General features: G+C 42.4%; 1 protein-coding gene across 6 annotated transcripts in view; it reads left to right on the top strand.

Annotated features, from left to right (window-relative positions):
* dmd (dystrophin) overlaps positions 1-21,978 on the top strand; it is a 1,945,510-nt gene that overhangs the window by 968,155 nt on the left and 955,377 nt on the right. For all 6 annotated transcript variants that reach the window (XM_078559857.1, XM_078559853.1, XM_078559852.1 and 3 more), the window contains exons 38-40: positions 208-345; positions 3,864-4,016; positions 6,470-6,652. In XM_078559857.1, the coding sequence (XP_078415983.1) occupies positions 208-345; positions 3,864-4,016; positions 6,470-6,652 (474 nt within the window). The remainder of the gene's footprint in view (positions 1-207; positions 346-3,863; positions 4,017-6,469; positions 6,653-21,978) is intronic.

Here is a 21,978-nt window from a genome sequence, read left to right as displayed (position 1 = left end):
ACTGATTCAGACCATCATTACGGATGATTGGAGATTTTATGGGCTGATATTGCAGACTGCTCAAGTAGCTGCTACAAGTTCCTTTGCAGCAGGGGCAAGTGTTGCTACTGGAGGTAGCAAATGAAAAGTTAACAATGCAAAAGTATATATGTTGCGGTTTCCAAATTATGACCTGTTTGTTTCCTGCAATTCTTATTAATATTACAGAGTGAAGTTGATGAGAGGAGAATGAATGAACTGGCAAAAATGGGAGACACTTTGCAACAGAGTGTCACAAATGAGAAAAAGCGAGAAGAAATTAGAATGAAACAACAGATGCTGCAGGCTAAATTTAATATTCTCAAGGTATGATCAGTCAGCAATACCTGAATCAACAGCAGCTGCAAATTTCCTTCAAAAAGTAGGAATTAAATATTGTTTTGTATTTTGGTACATTGATGTGCTAATTTTCTGCTTATCTCCACTCATACATATACTTCTTTTGGAATGTTCCTGCCAGAATTAGATCATATGTTGGCCCAGCAAAAATGGCTGCAGATATCCTTTCAAGATAATTTTTCCACGACTAATGTCAAAAATATCAAGTGAGATGTTATGTGTCTAGTTCTCCAAACAATTTATTTTTCTATAAGTCCTGAAGGTTAGACTGAATATATGGCTAGAGTTTGAGAGGACGAATTCAGAATACATATATGCAATTTGAGCATCAAAATAATTCACACTGTTTTGCTCAATGATATCAGCCTAATAATATATAGGTATGGTCCATTATATATAGCTCACTGCTGTCGTAAAGGCTTACTTTGAGGATAATGGAGAGAAAGATGATAACAAAGGCCATATATATATAAAATATATAAGTTTTCTGATTGTTCTCAATTCCAAAATGTGTTGCTTGAGGGGGTTCTCTGTTCATGCACACAAAGGGGGTGAAAAAGTACTTTGCCTTATTAATACCATTATAATTCCACAGGAGAAGCAATAATGTTCAACTTTTGCATATCATTGTTGGTGCTCTCTTTTGGTCCTTCCAATTTGGATATTGGAGCTATGCAGGAAGCAGCTGATTTAACCAAACTTGCCCCTGAACACAGAATACAATCTCCCATTGTATTCTATTCTTGATACGGACTTGGATGAGGAAGATGAGTTTCACCAAAGCTTCTTACTGCCCACAAGCCATTGGGTATATCATCCTAGGATATAGGACCCATGACCTAGAGGCTGTGGTTGAGCCAAGAGGTAGTGCCAACTGTGCCATTTGTGACTGAATGATTTCCAGATATTTGCAAGCTGGATGGCACTGTGGGTAGCCATCAAGGTGATCATAGCCTTCTATTTTTATCCGTTCAGTTTTTTGCAGACTAGTGATGATGACATCCACAGAGTCATCCAGTTTGCTTCTCTTGGATGCAGCAGTTTTGACTCTTAATATTTGTTACCTGTGAACAATGTGACATTGCACTGCTGGATTCCACAAGTACAATTGGCTTTTCATTGGAAGCATGCAGCCACTCAGCCGCCACCCCCTCCCCCACCAACCACCCCACCCCAATGCTGTGGCCTAAGTGCTCATCGGAAGTCAGTGGATAAAAGGGGCAGTTAAAAAATGAAGGAAGAATAACTCCTGGAAGGAAAATGCTACCACCTTCAGACCCAGCTCATTACATTTTTGTGCCAGTCATAGACTGAAGATAGCACAGATATGGCTGCCAAAAGCAAGCCATAATTGGATCATCATTGAACATAGCATTGAATCAGTCCTTCTGATTTCTAGGTAGCTCAGGATGCATTAGAGTACAGCCCCCGCCATGCTCTCCAGAATACTGCTATATCACAAACTTAACAGAGGACATCATTAACATTTATTAGTTCCATTTCCCATCGGCATCTAGCCAAATGGACAGTCTAGCCAGTGACCAAAAGAAGACACCAGTGGCAGGAGGCCACTGGCAGGGACCCGTCAGGCAGTCCTTGGCAATAGGGACCAGGAAGAGAGACAGCGATGGGGGGGATGGTAGAGGAGCCAGGATCGTGGGTGGGGTGGGGTGGGGAATGGTGAGAGAAAGAGGCAGTGACTGGGAGAAGGAAGAGAGGCCAGGATCAGGATGGGGAATGATCGATAATCCTTGAAGAAGCCTCCTCACTTCCTTGAGGGACTGCTGACCCACAAAGAGTATTGGAAAAGGCTCTTCAGTTGTGAAACCAGCAGCTCCTGCCTCCATTTTGCTGCCGGTATTCCTGACCCCTGGGAAACTCATGCAGCAGCAGCAGTGAATTTTAAGTTGGGTTTCAAAATGGGAGTCAATTTAAAGATGTTCATTGAATGTTCCACATGTCCACAGCAGGACACTTGAATGTCCCAACATCTGCTGCTGTATAAAAGGAGGTGGGCACCATGTTGAGGATGCATTCCCCGAATACAACCCTTTAGTATCTCCAACCTCCCGAAACTGGATGCTTTCCTCCCTATTGCGGAGAGGGGGTTGGATGGTCATTAATATCTTTGTCAAAGTACTTTTTGTGAACTTCTTTTCCAAGCAAATTCTGCATACACAAAACAGGATGTGAGTGAATTTGTGATTAGGGGCAGAAAGGGTTTCCCGAATCTGAGGCTGGTATAAAGTGAATCATTTTATGAGATTGCACTGCCAGTTGGGACCTTATCTTTTGGCAGAAGATAGTGGAAAATAGCAGGCACCTAGCCCATGATTTTCCCACCTGTTGCTTTCAAGTTCAAGCTTAAGAGCAGACTTAGACTTCTTCAGCGAACATCTCAACAGAGAAAATCATATTGGTTACAACACAGCCAGCAAAGTACGAAGACAGCATCTTTGGAGATAGAAACAAAGTTAACAGGCAGAAATTTCCTAGTCCCTTGATGGCAACTTGGAAGTGAGGGGTGGGGGACGGGGTTCAGTGGGGGGGAAATGGTGAAGGTAAGGGTTGGGACGACTCCCTGTGCATTCCCATTGCCAGGGAGGTTTCCCAGGAATGGGCACCCAAATGTGGATTAGTTGTCTGTACATCGGAGGGAGGCAGCCAATTGACATAATTAAGGCCCCAATTGGAGAAGACTTCCCAGCCCTGCCAGCATTTTGCCAGTAGTGGAGTGCCCACAACTCCCCCACCCCTCCCCCCTGATCCATCCTCTGGGGAGGCCACCTTCTTAATGGGGATGGTGCCTCTGCAGCAGACCGGTGGGCTATCGGAGTCAAAAGCTACATTCCTTTGCCTCTGGCACCAAAAGATGCCCCCACATCCCGAATAATCTGAGTAGTGGGGTTTCTCCCCAATCCAAGCGGTCTACTGCCTTCCCTCCCTCTTATTTTTTTTTTCTCTGGCTTCAAGGGAGCCTCCATTTGAGGTGCCCTTGCATTCTCCTACTTGCCTCAGCAACACCCACCTCTATTGCAGGAGCTACCAAGACTGTAGAGCTGCTGGCCCTCTGATGGTCTGGCAGCATCAGGCGTCCACCTACCATCTATAATGGGATGTGAGTGCAGAGATGGCCAATTAGGAGCCTGCCTTCAGGAAAATAGCTCTGCTGGTCTGGCTCCAAGCAAGTGTGGGCTCAGGATCCCCATTTGGACCTGATATCAGGGCCCCGAAACCAGCAGGAAAATCCTACTCCATTTAGGCAAAGTAGATTCAGCAAGGTAGGCCTGATGAAAGGCCATCAGCCTGAAGTGTTAACTTTCTTTCATCAACAGAGTTAATTGGTTTTTAACAAAATCTTCAAAATGAAACACAAAGAGGGAAAAAATAATGATATGAGTGCGGGCTTAGGATGAGTGTTTCTGATGCTTTGTGCTCTTAATATGTGATGGCTATGAAACAATAATCATTGACATTTTAAACAGGATTTGAGATCTATTAGGAGAAAGAAGGCGCTGGAGATTTCTCCACATTGGTATCAGTACAAGAAGCAGGCCGACAATCTTTTGCAGTGGTTGGATGACATTGAGAAAAGGTTAGCCAGTCTTCCAGAACCCAAAGATGACCAGAAGATGAAGGTAACATTCTTTTAAAAACAGGTGTTTGCGTTTCTCTTTTTCTTAACAATCTGAGGAAAAAAAAGTTGGTTCCAACTGAAGATGTGGTGATATTCTGTTACAGTGTATCTTGTACCTTCTAAGTGCACTTTTTCTAGCCAGAGAGTTTAACTATTATATACTGAGGTTTTGATGGTAGCCCATATCCTACTGATACAGGGACCTGAATTTATCTTGTAATTGTTTTCTTTCAGCGTATATGAATTTGCTGTTGCTTATAATTGACATTTATAGTAATATTGCTGAACTTCTTAAGTGTGGGTATTAATAAAAGTTTTGTGGGGTAAAGAATTTGAAGGAGGAAGTTAATTGATTTTTGGATTTCATAACATTATGGTATCCAATGGAAATACTTTTGTGATGTTTCAGTTGCCACTAGTTCTATCTTACAGCCCACATAAAACTTGGAATAGAAATTTCCTGACTGATATTAATAAAATGGAGATCTATATCAGAACTGCATTTCTCGTGTGCGGTGACCCATGTGATGCGATCTTTGTAAACTTTTTAATTGATTATTTATTACAGGAAACTGATTGTCTGGTTATTGTCTTTAGACTAGTAATAGTTAAGGGACAGTTATACAATTCTTGTACTGTCTGAATATAAGTATGCCTTACCACTGTATCTTCTCTGTCACTTGTTTGCTCAGAGCATATTTCACCACTGTCGTTGCCACATCTCTGTGGATTTATTTACACATGGCAGAACCACGCTTTTTTATGATCCATTATTTCCTTTCGCTTCTTTACTTTCTTTGTCATTTTGATTAACATGCATTTGGAAAATTTGATGGTAAACAGACTATTTTTATAATGAGGAAAAAGATTTAAAAGTTTACAATAGTAGATTAGCTAAAAGAGAAAAAAAGTGGCATGCTGATGCTGTAGGGAGCTACTTATTAAATTTAAACATTATTTCAGCTTGAAGGAAACCTTCTTAACTCTTATAAGACTATGATCATTGTGGTGCAAGGATTCTAAATTTTGAAAAGGCTATTACTAATTTTGATATCGCTATCCAGGTTAGTAATTTAGAAATTAAGAAGGCAATGTCCTTTATAGTGTTTTATGGTTAAATTTGGACTGGCAATTCCCAATCAAGAACCACAAAAGTTTTCTCCAGCTGAAACAAACTGATGGCCCAGATTTTGTGGTATTAATGAGAGTGAAACTGTCAGTGTTCACTGCCATCACTGCCCTAAAACTGACAGCAGCTTCTAGACTCTGCATACAGACAAATCCAGAAGTAGCTGTCAGAGATTCTAGGCTTTCCCATAGGCTACGCTTGTGAAACCTCTGCAGTCTCCAATCAAATTGAAATTGCTGAACTGATGAAAGCTTGGCTTTTATGTGATTGGTCTCGGTGTAAAAACACTTTGGAAAATATTACACCTTGCTGCATGAAGTGTAACTGAGTTTTTAACAGCCCATTAAATTCATAATTACATCTGAATAGCTTCAGTGGCCCTGAAAAAACTAACTTAATGTTTGTGGAATGTCAAATTTCTCCAAAATAAAAGAAAAAAAATTACATTTTTAAGAAGTTTTTTTTAATACATTTCTTTATTATATTTCAACTTCTACCTTAATCCTATGTTTATCCCGATCGTTTATTTAATTCTCCATGAAATTTTAATTAAAAGTGAAACATTTAATTTTCTGTTAGTGAGAATAGTGAGAATAATGTGATTGGCTGCTTAGCCTGTTTAATGACATCAGTGATGCTGGGTGCCTGGAGGACCTCTTAAATTACTGGCAGATTCAAACTGCCATCAGAAAATGGGAAATCCACACTACAGAGATCACTAGGTTTTTGTGGTCAACTTTCTTTGAGGTCAGCAGCAAGTGTTGTCATTACACCGCTGACTATGAAATTTGAGCCAACATAAGCTTATAAAAGGAGCTCAGATATGTCAGCATTGGACTTCTAACAGGTGGCTAAAATAAGCAGTTGCTTGTTTTTTGATAGCCACAATCAGGTTGGCAATGCATCACCAGCACCACCGCCATGCAGTTGGTTGAGAGAAGAACAAACCTATCACGTGTATATATGAGTGCAATTTGAATCTGCTCTATGCTGCATCGAGTAACTTAAAACATCCCATTTTTCAGGATAAATGCACCAAGTTTAGGTTCGCCCATGAAGATGGACCATTTGGTGATATTCTGCAGTGCTATTTGTGGTTTGCTAAAGCTAGGGAGAGCCTTTTCTTTAAAAAGAAATTAATGTTATTTTGGACATTGCCTTTTTAGCCAGTTATATAACAAAATTATGGTCTGCTCATGCAAGAATAAGAGCCTGAATAAGGAAGTTGAAAATGGTTTATTTCAGTTTCATTGTTTAGTTTTTCTTTGACAAGGTGAGACAATAGCTAGCTAACTGCATTGGGGCCCTATGGTTTTACTCATTAGGAGATGGATGCTGAACTGGAAGAGAAGAGAGGAGACCTGAATGCAGTGTGCAGGCAAGCACAGAGCCTGTCAAAGAAAGGAGCTGCTAAGGCACTGGAGCTGCAGCTGATCCAGCTCAACAAACGCTGGAGTGACATTGAGAGCAAATTTGTTCAACATCGAAGGTTAAACTATCCACAAATTGTGAGTTTTCCAAAGCAAGCTTTAAGCATTTGCTTGCAGTGTTTGCAAAGATGGACCCAAGCATGAAAAAGAATGATTGATTTTTTTAATGGTTACATTGTGTTTGTTTGAAAGCAAATACAACCTTAAGAGTTTGCATTAGAAGCTCCATCTTTGCAAAATGATTTTTTTCCTAAACCGAAATACTCAGGGGCGGCAAAACATAACTGCTTGAGAGCTAAATATATGATTGGCAAGTTTTTGATTAATACAGAGGTAAAATACATAATTTCTTGTTTAATTTGCCTCATCCTCTCATAACATCCAAAATCTGAGCAGCATGTTTGAAGACCGAGTTGGTGTAGCATTCAGTGACCCACTTAAGAACCAGTCATGTAAAGGGTTCATTCCATGCAACTTTTTTTTTGAAGAAGTGGTATTAATGGCTATTTTTCAGAATATAGAAATTACTGGTAATATGAAACTGTTGAAAATCATTGTCTTCCTTCATATTGACTTCTTCCTATAATCCACAGGTTTTTAAAATGATGTAATTATTGATTTACTCAATTTTTCTTCCCTCTGTGGTATCATTGATCCTTCACCTGATCTCACAATAAAAGCACAAGCTTATTTCTTGCTTTGCATGTCAAATCTGTCTAAATACAGAGGAACATCTCAATGTCTGATTCACCTTTTCATGTTTTCTTTGACTTTCCTGGCAGCAAGCACAAGCTATGTTTATGTGACATTTCAGTTAACAATGTTTGTGCATTGTAAGCATTTGATGTTCAAAGTTTAAGAAATTTTAACCAAATGCCATTATGAAATATATCATTGGAAAGCAGAGATTTTATTTTTTACTGGCTTTTTCAACCAGAATTAAGTCAAATATTGACGTTATGAATCTGCATGCTGTTAAAGTAGCCAGCTTAAGTACTTGAGTACAAGTTTCAGGTCTGCTCTGGTTTCGAAGTGCTATAACTCATTTGAGTCCAGGAGCATGTCTGTACCCAATATCTAATCATGAGATAGTGTTACCTAGGGAATCCTCATTGAGAAATGAAGTGAATACTTCAGTTGAAAAATTGGACCTGCCGCAACCAAAAAGGCATCAAGTCAATGAAATGGGAGCATTGTGTGCATGTCTGGTCACCCTGAGGAACAATCAAGATTGGACTTGGGCCTTATTTGAATTAAATAGACCAGCTGTGGAAACCAATCAGGCAGCTTGATACAGCTCACTGATTAGGGCCTGATGAATTTCTCGTTGTTTTTGAGTGGCCTTCAGCAGACCTATTAAGGACTGCTGGTTAGATCGCTCAAGACCTGATACAACTGTGCAGAGCATGTGTGACACAAGCTTGATCTAATTGTATATCAGTTTTAATTAGGGTCCTACAACCAGTGTTATGATCCAAATGTGAGGTGCCTAACCCCAGTTTCAGGCAGGCACAATACACACCAAAAAGTTGGCTACTTCCAATTTGGCAGCTGGTGTACTTTTAGGAGATATTGAACATGGAGATTGCAATGAAAATTGGTCTCCATAACCTTCATTTTAGACCTGAAAACTTGTGCAAAATAATGCTGAATTTCTCTCCCTTGTCTTTCAAACTTGCCCTCAGATATTCCCCCATAATCTTATTGAAGATAGACTGAGAAACACTTCATTGAATGGGTAGATATGATTTGTTAAGGCGATTTATTTCACAAACAGAAAGGAAAAGTATACAGTAATAGTTGTAATTAAATTTCACAATGATTCAGTGAATCACAGAAACCTCCTTAAGAACAATAGAAACAAAATGCCACGTTCCTCTTAATTATATTTATTTTTTCGCAGATGTGAGCATCACTGGCTAGGCCAGGATTTATTGCCCATTGCTAATTTCCCTAGAGAAAGTGATGGTGAGCCGCCTTCTTGAACCACTGCAGTCCATGTGGTGTAGGTATACCCACAGTGCTGTTAGGGAGAGAGTTCCAGTATTTTGACCCAGCAACAGTGAAGGAATGGCGATATATTTCCAAGTCAGGATGATGAATGGCTTGGGGGGGAACTTCCAGGTGGTGGTGTTCCCATGCATCTGCTGCCCTTATTCTTCTAGGTGGTAGCGGTTGTGGGTTTGTAAGGTGCTTTCGAAGGAGCCTTGGTGAGTTGCTATAGTGAATCTTGTAGATGGTACATACTGCTGCCACTGTACGTTTGTGTTGGAGGGAGTGAATGTTTATTGTAGTAGATAGGGTGCCAGTCACATTTTGTCCTGGGTGGTGTTGAGCTTCTTGTATTGTTGGAGCTGCACTCATCCAGGCAAGTGGAGAATATTCCTTTGCACTCCTGACTTGCACCTTCAGATGGTTGACAGGCTTTGGGAAGTTAGAAGTGAGTTACTCACCACAGAATTCCCAGTCTCTGAACTACTCTTGTAGCCACAGTATTTATATGGCTGGCCCAGTTGAATTTCTGGTCAGTGGTAACCCCAGGATGTTGATAGTGGAGGATGCAGCGATGGTAATGCCATTGAATGTCAAGTGGGGACGGTTGGATTTTCTCTTATTGGAGGTGGTCATTGCCTGGCACTTAAGTGGCAACTCATATTCATGCCACACATCAGCCTAAGTCTGAATGTTGTCCAGGTCTTACTGCATATGGACATGGACTTCTTCAGTATCTGAGGAGTTGCGAATGGTTCTGAACATTGTGCAATCATCAGCGAACATCCCCACTTCAGACCTTATGATGGAGGGAAGGTCGTTAATGAAGCAGCCAAAGGTGGTTGGGCCGAGGACACTATCCTGAGGAACTCCTGCAGTGAGGTCCTGGGACTGACCCCTAACAATCACAACCTCCGTCCTTTGTGCTAAGTATGACTCCAAACACAGGAATGTTTTATCCTTTATTTCCATTGACTCCAGTTTTGCCAGCGTTCCTTGATGCCACATTTGGTCAAATGTTGCCTAGATGTCAAGGGCAGCCACTCTCACCTCACCTCTGGAGTTCAGCTTTTTTGTCCATGTTTGGACCAATGCTGTAATGAGGTCAGGAGCTGGGTGGACCTGGCAGAACCCAAACTGAGCATCAGTGAGGAAGCTATTGCTGACTAAGTGCCACTTGATAGCACTATCAATGGCCGCTTCCATCACTTGCTTATGATTGAGAGTGGGCTGAAGGGGTGGTAATTGGATTTTTCCTGCCTTTTGTGGACAGAACATACCTGAGTAACTTTCCAATTGCTGGGTAGATGCCAGTGTTGTAGCTGTACTGGAACAGGTTGGCTAGGCAGGGTGGGGGTGGCAAGTTCTGGAGCACAAGTCTTTAGTACTATTGCTGGAATGTTGTCAGGGCCCATAGTCTTTGCATGTATCCAGTGCCGTCAGCTGTTTCTTGATATCACATGGAGTGAATCGAACTGGCAGAGGGGACCTTAGGAGGAGTAAAAATCTTTCTGAATTTTTCCTGGCCATTCTTCTAGTTCCTGGCTATCTTTGAACTTAAGATGAACAACTTTCCCCTTATTAGGCCAGTCTCTCTCCCCACCCCCAACCCAGCTCCATCTTATTCGCTAACTGTCTCTTTATGTCTCTTCTTACACTTTGAGTACTCACAGGGACTGGTAAACCTCTGAATCCCACCCTATTTAATGATTCATCAATATTAACCTTACTGACTTAGCCTCACTCCCACTCTCAAAAGACATCTCATACTGAACTTATCCACTGCCGCACCCTCCACTTCCTGCCCCAACCCCTGCCATGGTTGTGAATATTCACTGGAATGTCTGAACTAACTTGTAGAGGCAAACTCTTGTGATATCCTTCAAAAGTTTTATTTGCCTGCAAAATTCAGTGTTTAGGACTGTGTTAAGTTTATTCTAAAGCATGTTGTACAAAATGCAGTTGAATGGGGATCAAACACACTGTGTTGCTCTCCACATTGAATATCATACCAACTCGGAGAGTTTTTGGTGAGGACTATCAGTACCTGTTGAATCTTACTCCAACAGGGGTAAATATCTTTTGAAGAAGAAACTTAATTAACTGTTGAGTTCCTCCTCTTAACTTTGTACCACAAGTGTGGTTAGGTAACTTCAGACCTTTTAAAAACACCTCCTTACCTGTGATGTTAAAAATAACCAATGAATTACTTTGAATAAAGTTGCATTTTTTAAACTTATCCCACAGTAGAATCCATTTGTTTTGATGATTCTTTTGTTGTTGTCATAGAGCTGTGACAAATTATTTTATACTGACTAGGGACCTCTATGGAATGAACATTGTTGTTTACTTTGAGCCCTATTATTGCATATAACTTCGGATCTTAAATGAATGAAGTTTAAATGAATGGAGGTTACCTTAATTCCATCAGATCCTAGAGAAGAGCCTGGATTGAGAGGTCTGATGTTATTTACAGCCCATTTGTTAGGCCTGTGAGGGCTGGCTATAAAAATTGTTACGATCCTTGGCCAAACCCCCAGGATTTTGGTATTACGCAGTTAGGACCAGTAACTTTTTGTTTAAAGTAGACAAAGTTTGAGGTCCAAGACATTTGCTAAGAGAATAAAGCCACAAAATTTAATGGTTTTTGAACAAACAAAATAACATTTACCATACCAAGTCAGAAAGATAAAACAATTTGCAATATCTCTCTTATACTCTGCCATTCAGGGTTAATATGAGGCACACGTGAGTTAACAGGCAAACTGTGATCAAACAATATACTGCACAATAAATGGCAAATGCAACCAAGGCAGGTCCCAAGGATTTCTCAGCAACTCACCCAGACATCAGTAAGCACTGAGTCAACTAATCTCATTGAAACTCTGTCTGTCTCATGAGGGGTTCCTGTCTTCACCTTCAAAGATCTAGCCTTGGAATGCGCTCCAAAAGTCGCTCCGACTTGGAATACCTCAACTACAGCTCAATTTGGAGAGTTCCAATCTCATCTCCCGAGACGTGTTCCTCTGAATTCCCAAGTCTGCACTCAGCACCAACTCACAGGCACAACTTCAGCTCTTTGGCCACGCTGAGCAGAACACCACTGTTCTAATGGTTTGCCTTTTTCCCAACAGCACACAGCAAGGAATCACCAACCTTTTGCTACCTTTTCAGATCTCCAGGTCTTCTCCTGAGCCTTCACTGGTAAAACCTGCCAGTCACAACACTTTCACTACTTGGGGCCTTTCTTTACATCTTTTGTTCTTTCTTTCTTACCTCACCCTGTCCCCTCTCCCTGGGTTCCCTCTTTGGGATATCTCCCTGTCCCCTGTCTAGGACTTTTCTCAATTATGGTGCTCTGCTGCTCAGTCACATGATCTGGTTTTCGTGCTCTTTCTCTTTTCTGTTTCTTCACGCAGGCGCACTGGGCCCCTGTCCTCGTCCTGAAAATCTTCAAATGCTGGGCTGCGCATGTGCGGCCAGCCCTCAATCCGCACTTGCGCGGAAACTCCCGAGGCTGGTCGGGACTTGGAGTTACCAAGCTCCACCCTACGTTAAGGTAAGTCAGATCCCGTAACAATTTACAAAGTCTCAAATGCACTTAATTTGAAGTATTGGCCTCAGAATTTTAGCTTAATAGTGTAATATGACTCCGCCACCCTATTAATTACAATAGTTAGGTATTATAGTGAGTAAATCATATTTAAGTCTGTTCCAATTATAACTTCTATTATATTTGCCTAAACTACCCCCTGCAGTAGTGAGTTCCAGTCATGGGTAAATTGGTTTCTTCTGAATTCCCTATTTGCCTTGTTTATGATTTTCTTACATTGATGACCTCGAGCCTTTCTTCTTCCCCACAAATGGAAACATTCACTCTATGGCCAAATTTTCATCCTCAAGGTGGGAATTGTGAGACAGGCAATTTCCCGGCATCACAATCCTGTCTCCTGCCCAGCAGTGCGCTTCCATGCTATTTCCATGGCAAGGTGGTGGGGACCGGCTGGAGTCAGGGCCATTGTCTCCTGAAGCATGCCCGAGGCAGACGGATCCTGCCAGCCTTGGTTCCCTGGGACATCGGCTGAGTTCTGTAAATGAGTGTTAGGCACCCTAGCTCTCAGCCTTCACGCTGCACCCACCCAATGTCCCCTCTAGAGCCCTGATGCACAATCACCCAGTATCCATTATAGACAGAAACCAGCCCTTTACTAATATTGGGAAATCTTTGAGATGCTCATGAAACTGTCAAAAAGAAGTAAACAGCTATTCAAAAAGCTCTTCAAAAAAAACTTTAATCCTTTTAGGAGCTCATAGGGCAGAAATTTTCAGTCAGTGGGCGGGAACCGCTCGACCCACTCGAGCATGAAATGACGCGCGTTGACCTTTACCGAGTGTGCCAGTTCGGTCAGTGGGCACGCGCTGGAGCTGGCAGCGCACCCACCAACAACTAAAAGGCCTGTTAAGGCCATTAAGTCATCAATTAACATAAAGTTTTCACTGCTCGTCCATCCTAACGGTTGGCGGGCAGGCGAAAAGGCCAAGGGGCATTTGCATTTTTTTGGAAACCTCATCCACAGGCAGGATGGAGCTTCCAAAAGCAAATAAAAATAAAATAAAAATGTTAACTTTCCATTAATAACATGTCCCTGCTCATGTGACAAAGTCACATGAGGGGGCATGTTTTATTACATTTTATTTAAAACATTTTTTTTAATATCTCTTCATCTCCTTGAGGCAGCCCCGTGCCTCTGGGAGATTATGCAGCACTCACTCGAACGCAAGCGTGAGGTTCACGCTCGGCTGGCTCACACTCTTTCCCCCCCCCACACCTCCCGCACATGCAATGCTCAGCGCTGCTGCTCACGTTTCATGCTGGAGGGGCCTTAATTGGCCCGCCAGCTTGAAATCGGGGTGCAGTGCCGATCGCAGACGGCGGGCGCCTTCCCGACTGCCCCCACCTGCCCCAGCCTGCCAAGGGCAAAATTCTGCCCATAAAATTGCCAGTAAAACACACAACCATTCAAACTCCATGTGAAAAAAGTTAACCCTCTTAAGTGTTCATAAAATAGTCAAAATTAAAGCCATTAAAAACCTCTTCATAAACTTTCTTCCTATAAACTGCTCATAAAACTGTTAATCAAAACAAAGCTCACAATCCCATCCACCTTCATAACAACATGGAATGAAGCATGGAAATCAGGGCCTATGTCTCCCTCTTCGTAGTGATGCTGAGCTTTCTGAAAGAGAAACCAACTGTTGGTCGAATCACATCCAATAACCACTGCAGCCCACTCAGCTAGCATGGGAGCACCGTACATGTGTTGGAATCCTGCAGAGTGGACAAAACGTGATGTTAATCAGCCTCTTTGGCTGGCTTAAAACACGTTCAGCCATTTTGGACCACACACTTTGGCCTCTCCTGTTCATTCACAGCTGAACACAACTGCACAAGGGATCCCCAACTAATGTTATTTAAGGGTTCAACCATCTAACTTGCAGGTGAGGTGCTTTTAACTTACTTTTGCTCTTGTGATGTTTGTGAAAATATTATGGTGTAATCTTGGAGGAGTTTTGATGATTTGTTGGATTTTGGAGGCAATATTGTTGCATCCTGACAGGGATGTTGGAAGAGTTTTCTGCTCTGTCATCAGAAAGTATGCTAGAGTTACAGGGGCTGTAGTTTCAGTCCATCTTGGCCTGCAACATGACAGGGAGATGGAACAGAAGCTGCAGAGAAGGGAAGTTCTGTGCAGAGAGTGGAGGAGGAAGAGGGCTCTCTAAAGAAGGCTCTAGCCGCCTGGGACGTTCAGGGTGCATTTTTCTGACATCCATCTCAACCAGGAACATAGCGTAAGGTGTCCATGATTCACCAGGGAGGTGGTCACTGAACTGTGCCGCTTCCTTCAACTAGACCTAGAGCGGCATAGCAGCCAAGCCGCCTTTTCCTCAATTTGTATGCAAGTGGATCCTTTCAGGCTGGAGCAGGCGACTTAGCCTATATTTCCCAGCTCACCACCCATTGTTGCATCAGGGATGTAATAGACAGTCTGTATGCCAGAAGATGAATTTTATCATCTATTTTATCGGAGAGAAGTAGGACGAGCAGGCACATGCTTTACCAGGATAGCAGGATTCCCAATGTTGGAGGGAGCCATCGACTATACGCATGTGGCTTTTCAGGTCCCGCATTCAAACAGGGAGATGTACAGGAACTGCAGGAGCTAACAGTCCATCACCTGCAGTTGATGTTTAACCTGGTATGGCCCTTATCTCCACTCCCTTAAATCCAATGAACACAGACTTGAAAGGAAATGGCAAAAAACTTATTTAGCCGCAGACCACTTAAAACAATCGCTTGCTCTCGCCTCACATTGTTCTAGGATGAATCCTAAAAGATAGCACCCCACCCCCAGCTTCCTTTCTGCAAAAAGTCTTCTTAAACCTCTTTCTCCTGTCCCCTTCACCCTTACCACCAGGAATTAGTGCGACAAGCTTCTTTGTCACTAAGATCAAGACCATTTGATCAGCTGCTTCGGCTGTGTCATTCCCTTCCACTTGCCCACCTGGCGAAATTTTCTATAAAGCTCACCTCTAGTTTCTTCCCCTGTCACCCCTCATGCTCTCTCTGAACTCATCTTGTCCATGTGACACTCCATTTCCCTTGATCCTATTCTCACTAAACTGCTAATCATCCAACTTTCCCTCTAGGTCCCCATGTTAGTTAATATTATAAATGATTTTCTCTCTTCAGGTGTTGTCCCTCTTCCCTTTAAATCTGCCATCATCAGACCAATCCTCAAAAAAACAACCCTTGACTCCACCATCCTTTCAAACTACCATCATATCTCCAAACCTCCGTCCCATCTCCAACCTCTGTTTCCTCTCCAAAGTCCTTGAATGTGTTGTCACTTCCCAAATCCGTTCCCAGCTTTCCAGGAACTCCATGTTTGAATCCCACTAATCAGGTTTCCACCCTTGCCACAGGACTGAAACAACTCTTATCAAAGTTAGGAATGTTGTCTTTGTGACTGGAACAAAGGTAAACTTTCCAACCTTGTACTTCTCAGCATGTCTGCAGCCAGAAAGCTAGGAAAACGTGGGATAGCTCTGTTAATTAAGGATAACATTAGTACAGTAGTGAGAGATGACCTTAGTTCAGAAGATCAAGATGTAGAATTGGTTTGCCTAGCGATAAGAAATAGCAAAGTTAATACGTCACATGTAGGAATAATTTATAGTCCCCCAACACTAGTTACACTGTAGTACAGAGTATACAGGGAGAAATAATGGGGGCTTGTAAGAAAGGTACTGCAATAGTCATGGACAATTTTAATCTTCATATAGATTGAACAAATCAGCTTATAAAGGTAGCCTGGAAGATGAGTTTATGGTATTTGGGACAATTTCTTCAAGCAGTACTTTCTAGTGCCAATGGAGAGCAGGCTATTTTAGACCTAGTAATATGCAATGCAACAGGATTGATTCATGACCTCATAGTAAAGAAGCTTCTAGGTAGCAGTGATCATAACAGTAGAATTTCACATTCAGTCTGAGGGTGAAAAGTTTGGGTCTAAACTAATCTCTTAAATAAAGAGAGTTACAAGGGTATGAGGACAGAGTTGGCGAAAGTTAACTGGGAAAATAGGTTAAAAGGTAGGACAATAGAGAAGCAGTGGCAGACATTTAAGAAAATACTTCATAACTCTCAGCAAAGATATATTCTATTGAGAAGGAAAGACTTTATGAGAAGGATGCATCATCCGTGGCTAACTAAAGAAGTTAATGATAGTGTCAAATTGAAAGAAAAGTGTATCATACTGCGAGAAATACAGTACAAGCATGCAATGCTGTAGGAGAAAGCTAGCTAGAAATATAAAAACAGATAGAGTTTCTACAGGTATTTAAAAAGGAAAAAGAGTAACCAAAGTGAGTGTTGGTCCCCTCGAGGGTGAGACAGGGGAATTAATAATTGAAATGGTGGAAGCATTGAACAGATATTTTGTGTCTGTCTTCGCTGTAGAAGACACACAGAAAAATCCCAAAATATTTGAAAATCAAAAGTAAAATGGAGGGATGAACTTAAAACAATCATAATCACTAGGGAAAAGGTACTGGGAAAACGATAGGTCCCTTGGACCTGATTAACTGATCCCTAGGGCCTTAAAAGAAGTGGATGCAGAGATAATGGATGCATTGGTTGCGATCTTCCAAAACTCCCTAGATTCTGGAAAGGTCCCAGTGAATGGGAAAAGTGGATGGGATTGGAAACAGAAAGCAGGAAACTGTAGGCCAGGTAGCCTAACATCTGTCAGGGAAAATGCTAGAATCCATTATTATAGAGGTAATTTAGGAAATCATAATGAGATTAGGCAGGGTCAACATGGTTTTGCGAAAGGGAAATAGTGGTTGACTAATTTATTAGAGTCTTATGAGCAAGTAACAGGCAAGGTAGATAAAGTGGTCTCTGTAGACACTTGGATTTCCAAATAAGGTGCAACATCAAACGTTACTACACAAAATCAGAGCTTATGGTTTAGAGGATAACCTATTAACATTGATAGAGGATTGGTTAGCTAACAGGAAGCAGAGAGTAGGGATAAATGGGTCTTGTCAGGTTGGCTAGCTATTCGTAATGGTGTGCCACAGGAATCGGTGCTGGAGCCTCAACTATTTACGATCTATATCAATGACTTGGATGAAGGGACGGAATGTATGTTAGTTAAATTGGCTGATTGTGCAAAGATAGGTTTGAAAAAAGTTGTCAGGACATAAAGAGTCTACAGGGGGATTTAGATAGGTTAAGTGGGCAAAAATTTGGATGGTGGAGTATAATGTGCGAAAATGTGAACTTGTCCACTTTGGCAGGAAGAATAGAAATGCAGTATATTATTTGAATGGAGAGAGACATCAGAACATACATCAGGGTGTGTTGGTACATGAATCACAAGAAGTTATTTTGCAGGTACATCATGTGGTTAGGAAGGCAAATGGAATGTTGGTGTTTATTGCAGGGGGAATTGAATATAAAAGTAAGGAAGTGTTGCGACAGTTGTACAAGGCCTTAGTGAGGCTCAATTTGGAGTACTGTGTACAGTTTTGGTCTCCTTACTTAAGAAGGCATATAATTGCATTAGAAACATTCAGAGAAGGTTCACTTGACTGATTCCTGGGTGAAGATGTTATGAGGAAAAGGTGAGCAGGTTGGGCCTATACCCGTTGGAATTTAGAAGAATGAGAGGTGACCTTATTGAAACATATAAGATCCTGAGAGGACTCAACAGGGTGGATGCTGAGAGGATGTTTCCCCTTGTGGGGAAGTCTAGAACAAGGGGACACGGTTTAAAAATTAGGGCTCTTGTATTTAAGACTGAGTTGAGGAGATTTTTCTTTTCTGAGGGTCATTAGTCTGTGGAATTCTCTTCCTCAGAGAACAGTAGAGGTTGGGTCATTGAATGTATTAAAGGTTGAATTAGATAGATTTTTTGATAAACAAGGGAGTCGAGGGTTATGGGGGACAAACAGGAAAGCAGAGTTGAGGCCACAATCAGATCTGGCATGATCTTATGGTGGAGCAGGCTCAAGGGCCGAATGGCCTACTTCTCCTAATTCTTGTGTTCTTGTGTTTTCCTTGAGGGCCTCTAGGCATACTGAGGAAATAATACTTCTGTCCTATTTTGCAACTCCTGTACTAATGCCTTGGTGTGTTTTTCCTTGTACCCAATTCCTCCACAGTCTGCAACAGCTTTGGTATGATCAAGCGTTCTCCTTTAAGAGCAACAGGTTGCCTTTTCAATGCGCAGGCTGTCTGAAACAAATGTGCACAGTGACTGTAACAGGTGCTTGCCATGCATGCTGCCGGGGACTCCCATTTCAGCATGCAGTCAGCAGTGTGGATCACACTCAGCTGCATGCTGAAATAGTTCAAATGTGGAGGCAGCATGCTGCCTGTTTCAACAGAACTGGATGGGGATAATTGTAAATCACAATCCAAAAATTTAGTTTTCAAAAACTAAAGTACTCAAATTTTGCCCCTGCTTTTCTGACCTCTTGTGCATCCCTTTTTCCCTACCATGGGCAACTGGCCTCTCTGGCACTTGGTCTCCTTTTCTGGAATTCCTTCTCTTAACCCCTCTATTTCTCCCCTTCTCTAAGATACTCCTTAAATCTCATGCCCTTGACCAAACTTACAGCCAACTTTCCTAAATTCTCCTCCTTTGTTTCAACCTTGATTTTTCTCACAACTTTGTAATGCCCTGGGATGTTTTTGTGAATTAGAGGCACTATAATAATGCAAATCATATTCTTCATGTTGGCTGCTATTTAAGAGAGTTTCCAGCACTTGAGGTTAATGAACTAAAACGAACTTAATTTTATTATTTGTAGTAAAACTTAACTATAGTTAGTGTTTTGATTCTTAGCATCCTGTCCCCTACTGTGTAACATATGGAATAAAGTGCAGCCCTTTCATTGTGACTGGTGTTTTCTTAAATAAAATGTCACAACACCAGGCACCTGCTGTTTTCAGTTCTTTTGATTCACACTTGGAAATGGAGAAGACACTTAAGTGGGAGTCTGGCTGATACGTTCTTGACACCAACTCAGGGAATGGTTCCAGTACAAAGAATTTGATGTATTCTTTATTTTTGGGGGTTGTGTCCTGACCTGAAAAGGATTCTAGCTATGAACTGAGTGCAAAGCCTTGGCTAAATTACCACACTTCCACCTCTTAATTAGAAGGCACAAATCCCACTCCGGAGATTTAAAAATGTAAGCTAGGATGATATTTCAGTGCAGTACTGAAGAAGTGCTGCTCCATCAGAGGTGCCAGCTTTGAGATGGGATGTTAAACTGAGGCCCTATCTGCCCTGTTAGGTGCTTGTAAAAGATCACATGGTGATATCTGACAAAGAGCAAAAGAACTCTTCCACTGTCCAAGTCACCCCTTATCCCTTAATCAACATCACTATAAACAGATGATCTGGTCACTATCCCATTGCTGTTTGTAGGAGCTTGCTATACTCAAATTAGTACCGCCTTTTCCTGCATTGCAACAGTGGTAACAGGATTCCCTGAAATCATGAAAAGTGCAAGTTCTTTCTTCTCTTTACATATTGGCCCATTCATTTCAGAGCTCCAGGGCAGTGTATCTAGGGGTACGCCAAAGGTGTGCTGCTGAATCGCGCCTTCTGCTGCCCCCCGCTGGAAGCTCCACAGGTCAGGATTGCAGAGCACTTGCCCTGGCAAGTTCAAACTCCGATGGATAATTCCCCTGGACTGGGGAGCATCCAATAATGCGATTTAAATAGCAAACTTCAGATGGTTCCAACTGTATTCCTGTAATAGTTACCCAGAAAAGTTAGAAGAGTAAAACCACTTCTAGCTTTTGCGTAACTATAGTACTGATCCACCCCAACACCCTACAGGACTCCCTCCATGCCTCCTGACACGTCACAGGACTCCCCCCACCATTCCACTAGCCCCCTGTGCCCCCTCACTCCCTCCCCAAGTACCACCCAGATTGACACCCCCGCTAAATGCACGGGACCCCGCCCCTTCCCAACTACCTCACACCCCGAGTACACCTACATCCTGAGTACATCCCCACACCCTAAACACTGAAGAACCCCTCCACAGGACCCCTCCAACTACCCTTAGTAGCCCGACTGCCATCTCCACCCACTGCTCCCCTGACTACCCTCTCCAACCACCGACAGGACCCCCTGACTACACCTCCACCCCACCGACTGCCATCCACCCTCCTCCTTACTGCGCTCCCCACCATCTGACTACATTCCTCCGGCCCCGACTGTACACCGCACCCCATCCCACTACACCCTCACCTCCCTGACTACATTCCCCATCCCCCAACTTCCCTTCCCATCCCCCCGACTACATGCCCAGCCAACAGACTGCCCTCCCCACCTCTGACTATTCCCTCCCCACTGGCTACAACTGCATTCCCCACTGACTACCCGAACCAAGCCCCTCCCTGCACTGACCAACCCCTCCTCCCACGAGCCATTCCTACCCCACCCCCTCCTCACCCACATCCCCCACATCTCCCTAACCCTGCCCACTTACCTTACGCATTTACCCTCTCCCTGGCAGCTCAAAGTGGCTAGACATTTAAATTTACCTGCTTTAGCGCAGCTAGTGCCGTAAAAAAGGGGCGTGCCCTCCTTACCTCCAACGCTGCAGCCCTGGACAGAAGGCCGTGGGAATCTGCTGTGCTACACAGATCTCACCTGGCCTGAGTGGGAAGGTTGGGTGAGATAGGAGCAGCTGGATTTCTGGGTAAGGAACTATGAAGGGATTTACAATCTGACTCAGTTGCCCCTCCATTGGAAATTACAGACCATCGCTGTTCAAAGTGTTGATGGATGGAAGATTAATTTGATTGCATAATGTTCCTTTTTTGCTGTTTTAATGGAGGTGGTGACCAATTTAAAATGAAAAAATTAATGGCTGCATTACAGTGATGGATAGAGGAGTATCTTATCAATGCATCAAGTGTTTCTTTTGCTGAGATCACCAATAGTAATTTCTTAGTCTTTCATTATGAATGGAGATATTGATTGCAATTGACATTTTTTTTAAGGGGCTAAAAAACAAAAGAATGCCACTCTAATTTCCACTGCAAGCAGTAAATAATTGTACATTAGTATATTGATTGCAATTGACATTTTTATTAAGGGGTTAAAAAACGAAAGAATGCCACTCTAATTTCCACTGCAAGCAGTAAATAATTGTACGTGAGTATTGCTAAATTTGATTACATGGAGAATGAATTGGAGGCTTGCAGTTTTTATTCTACAACAAATGGAATTCACCACACCATGGTTCACTAATTGGATAATACTGGGGGTTTGCTTTCCCTTGTTTTGAAAAGAAATTGGAAACATTCTTTAAATCATTGTTTATACTTGTCCTTGTGATATCCATTGTGATAATTTTTTTTCATTCATTCACGGGATGTGGATGATCCATCTTGGCCTCCTCCCAATGTTTCGCTATCAGGGCCAGCATTTATCGCCCATCCCTCATTGCCCTTGAGAAGCTGTTGGTGAGCTTCCTTCTTGAACTGCTGCAGTGCCTGTGGTGTAGTTAGTGAGGGAGTTCCAGGATTTTGACCCAGCAGCAGTGAAGGAATGGCAATATATTTCCAAGTCAGGATGGTGATTGACTTGGAGGGGAATTTCCAGGTGGTGGTGTTCCCATCCATCTGCTGCCCTTGTCCCTCTAAATGGTAGTGGTCGTGGGTTTGGAATGTGCTGTCTGAAGATCCTTGGTGAATTCCTGCAGTGCATCTTGTAATGTTACACACTTCTGCTACTGTGCGTTGATGATGGAGGGAGTGAATGTTTGTGGATATGGTGCCAGTCAAGTGGGCTGCTTTGTCCTGGAAGGTGTCA

Source organism: Cetorhinus maximus, chromosome 16 (genome assembly GCF_964194155.1).
Source record: "Cetorhinus maximus chromosome 16, sCetMax3.hap1.1, whole genome shotgun sequence".
NCBI classification, from domain to species: Eukaryota; Metazoa; Chordata; class Chondrichthyes; order Lamniformes; family Cetorhinidae; genus Cetorhinus; species Cetorhinus maximus.
Note: the sequence above shows the minus strand (reverse complement) of the source record. Positions and strands in the feature narration are given on the sequence as shown.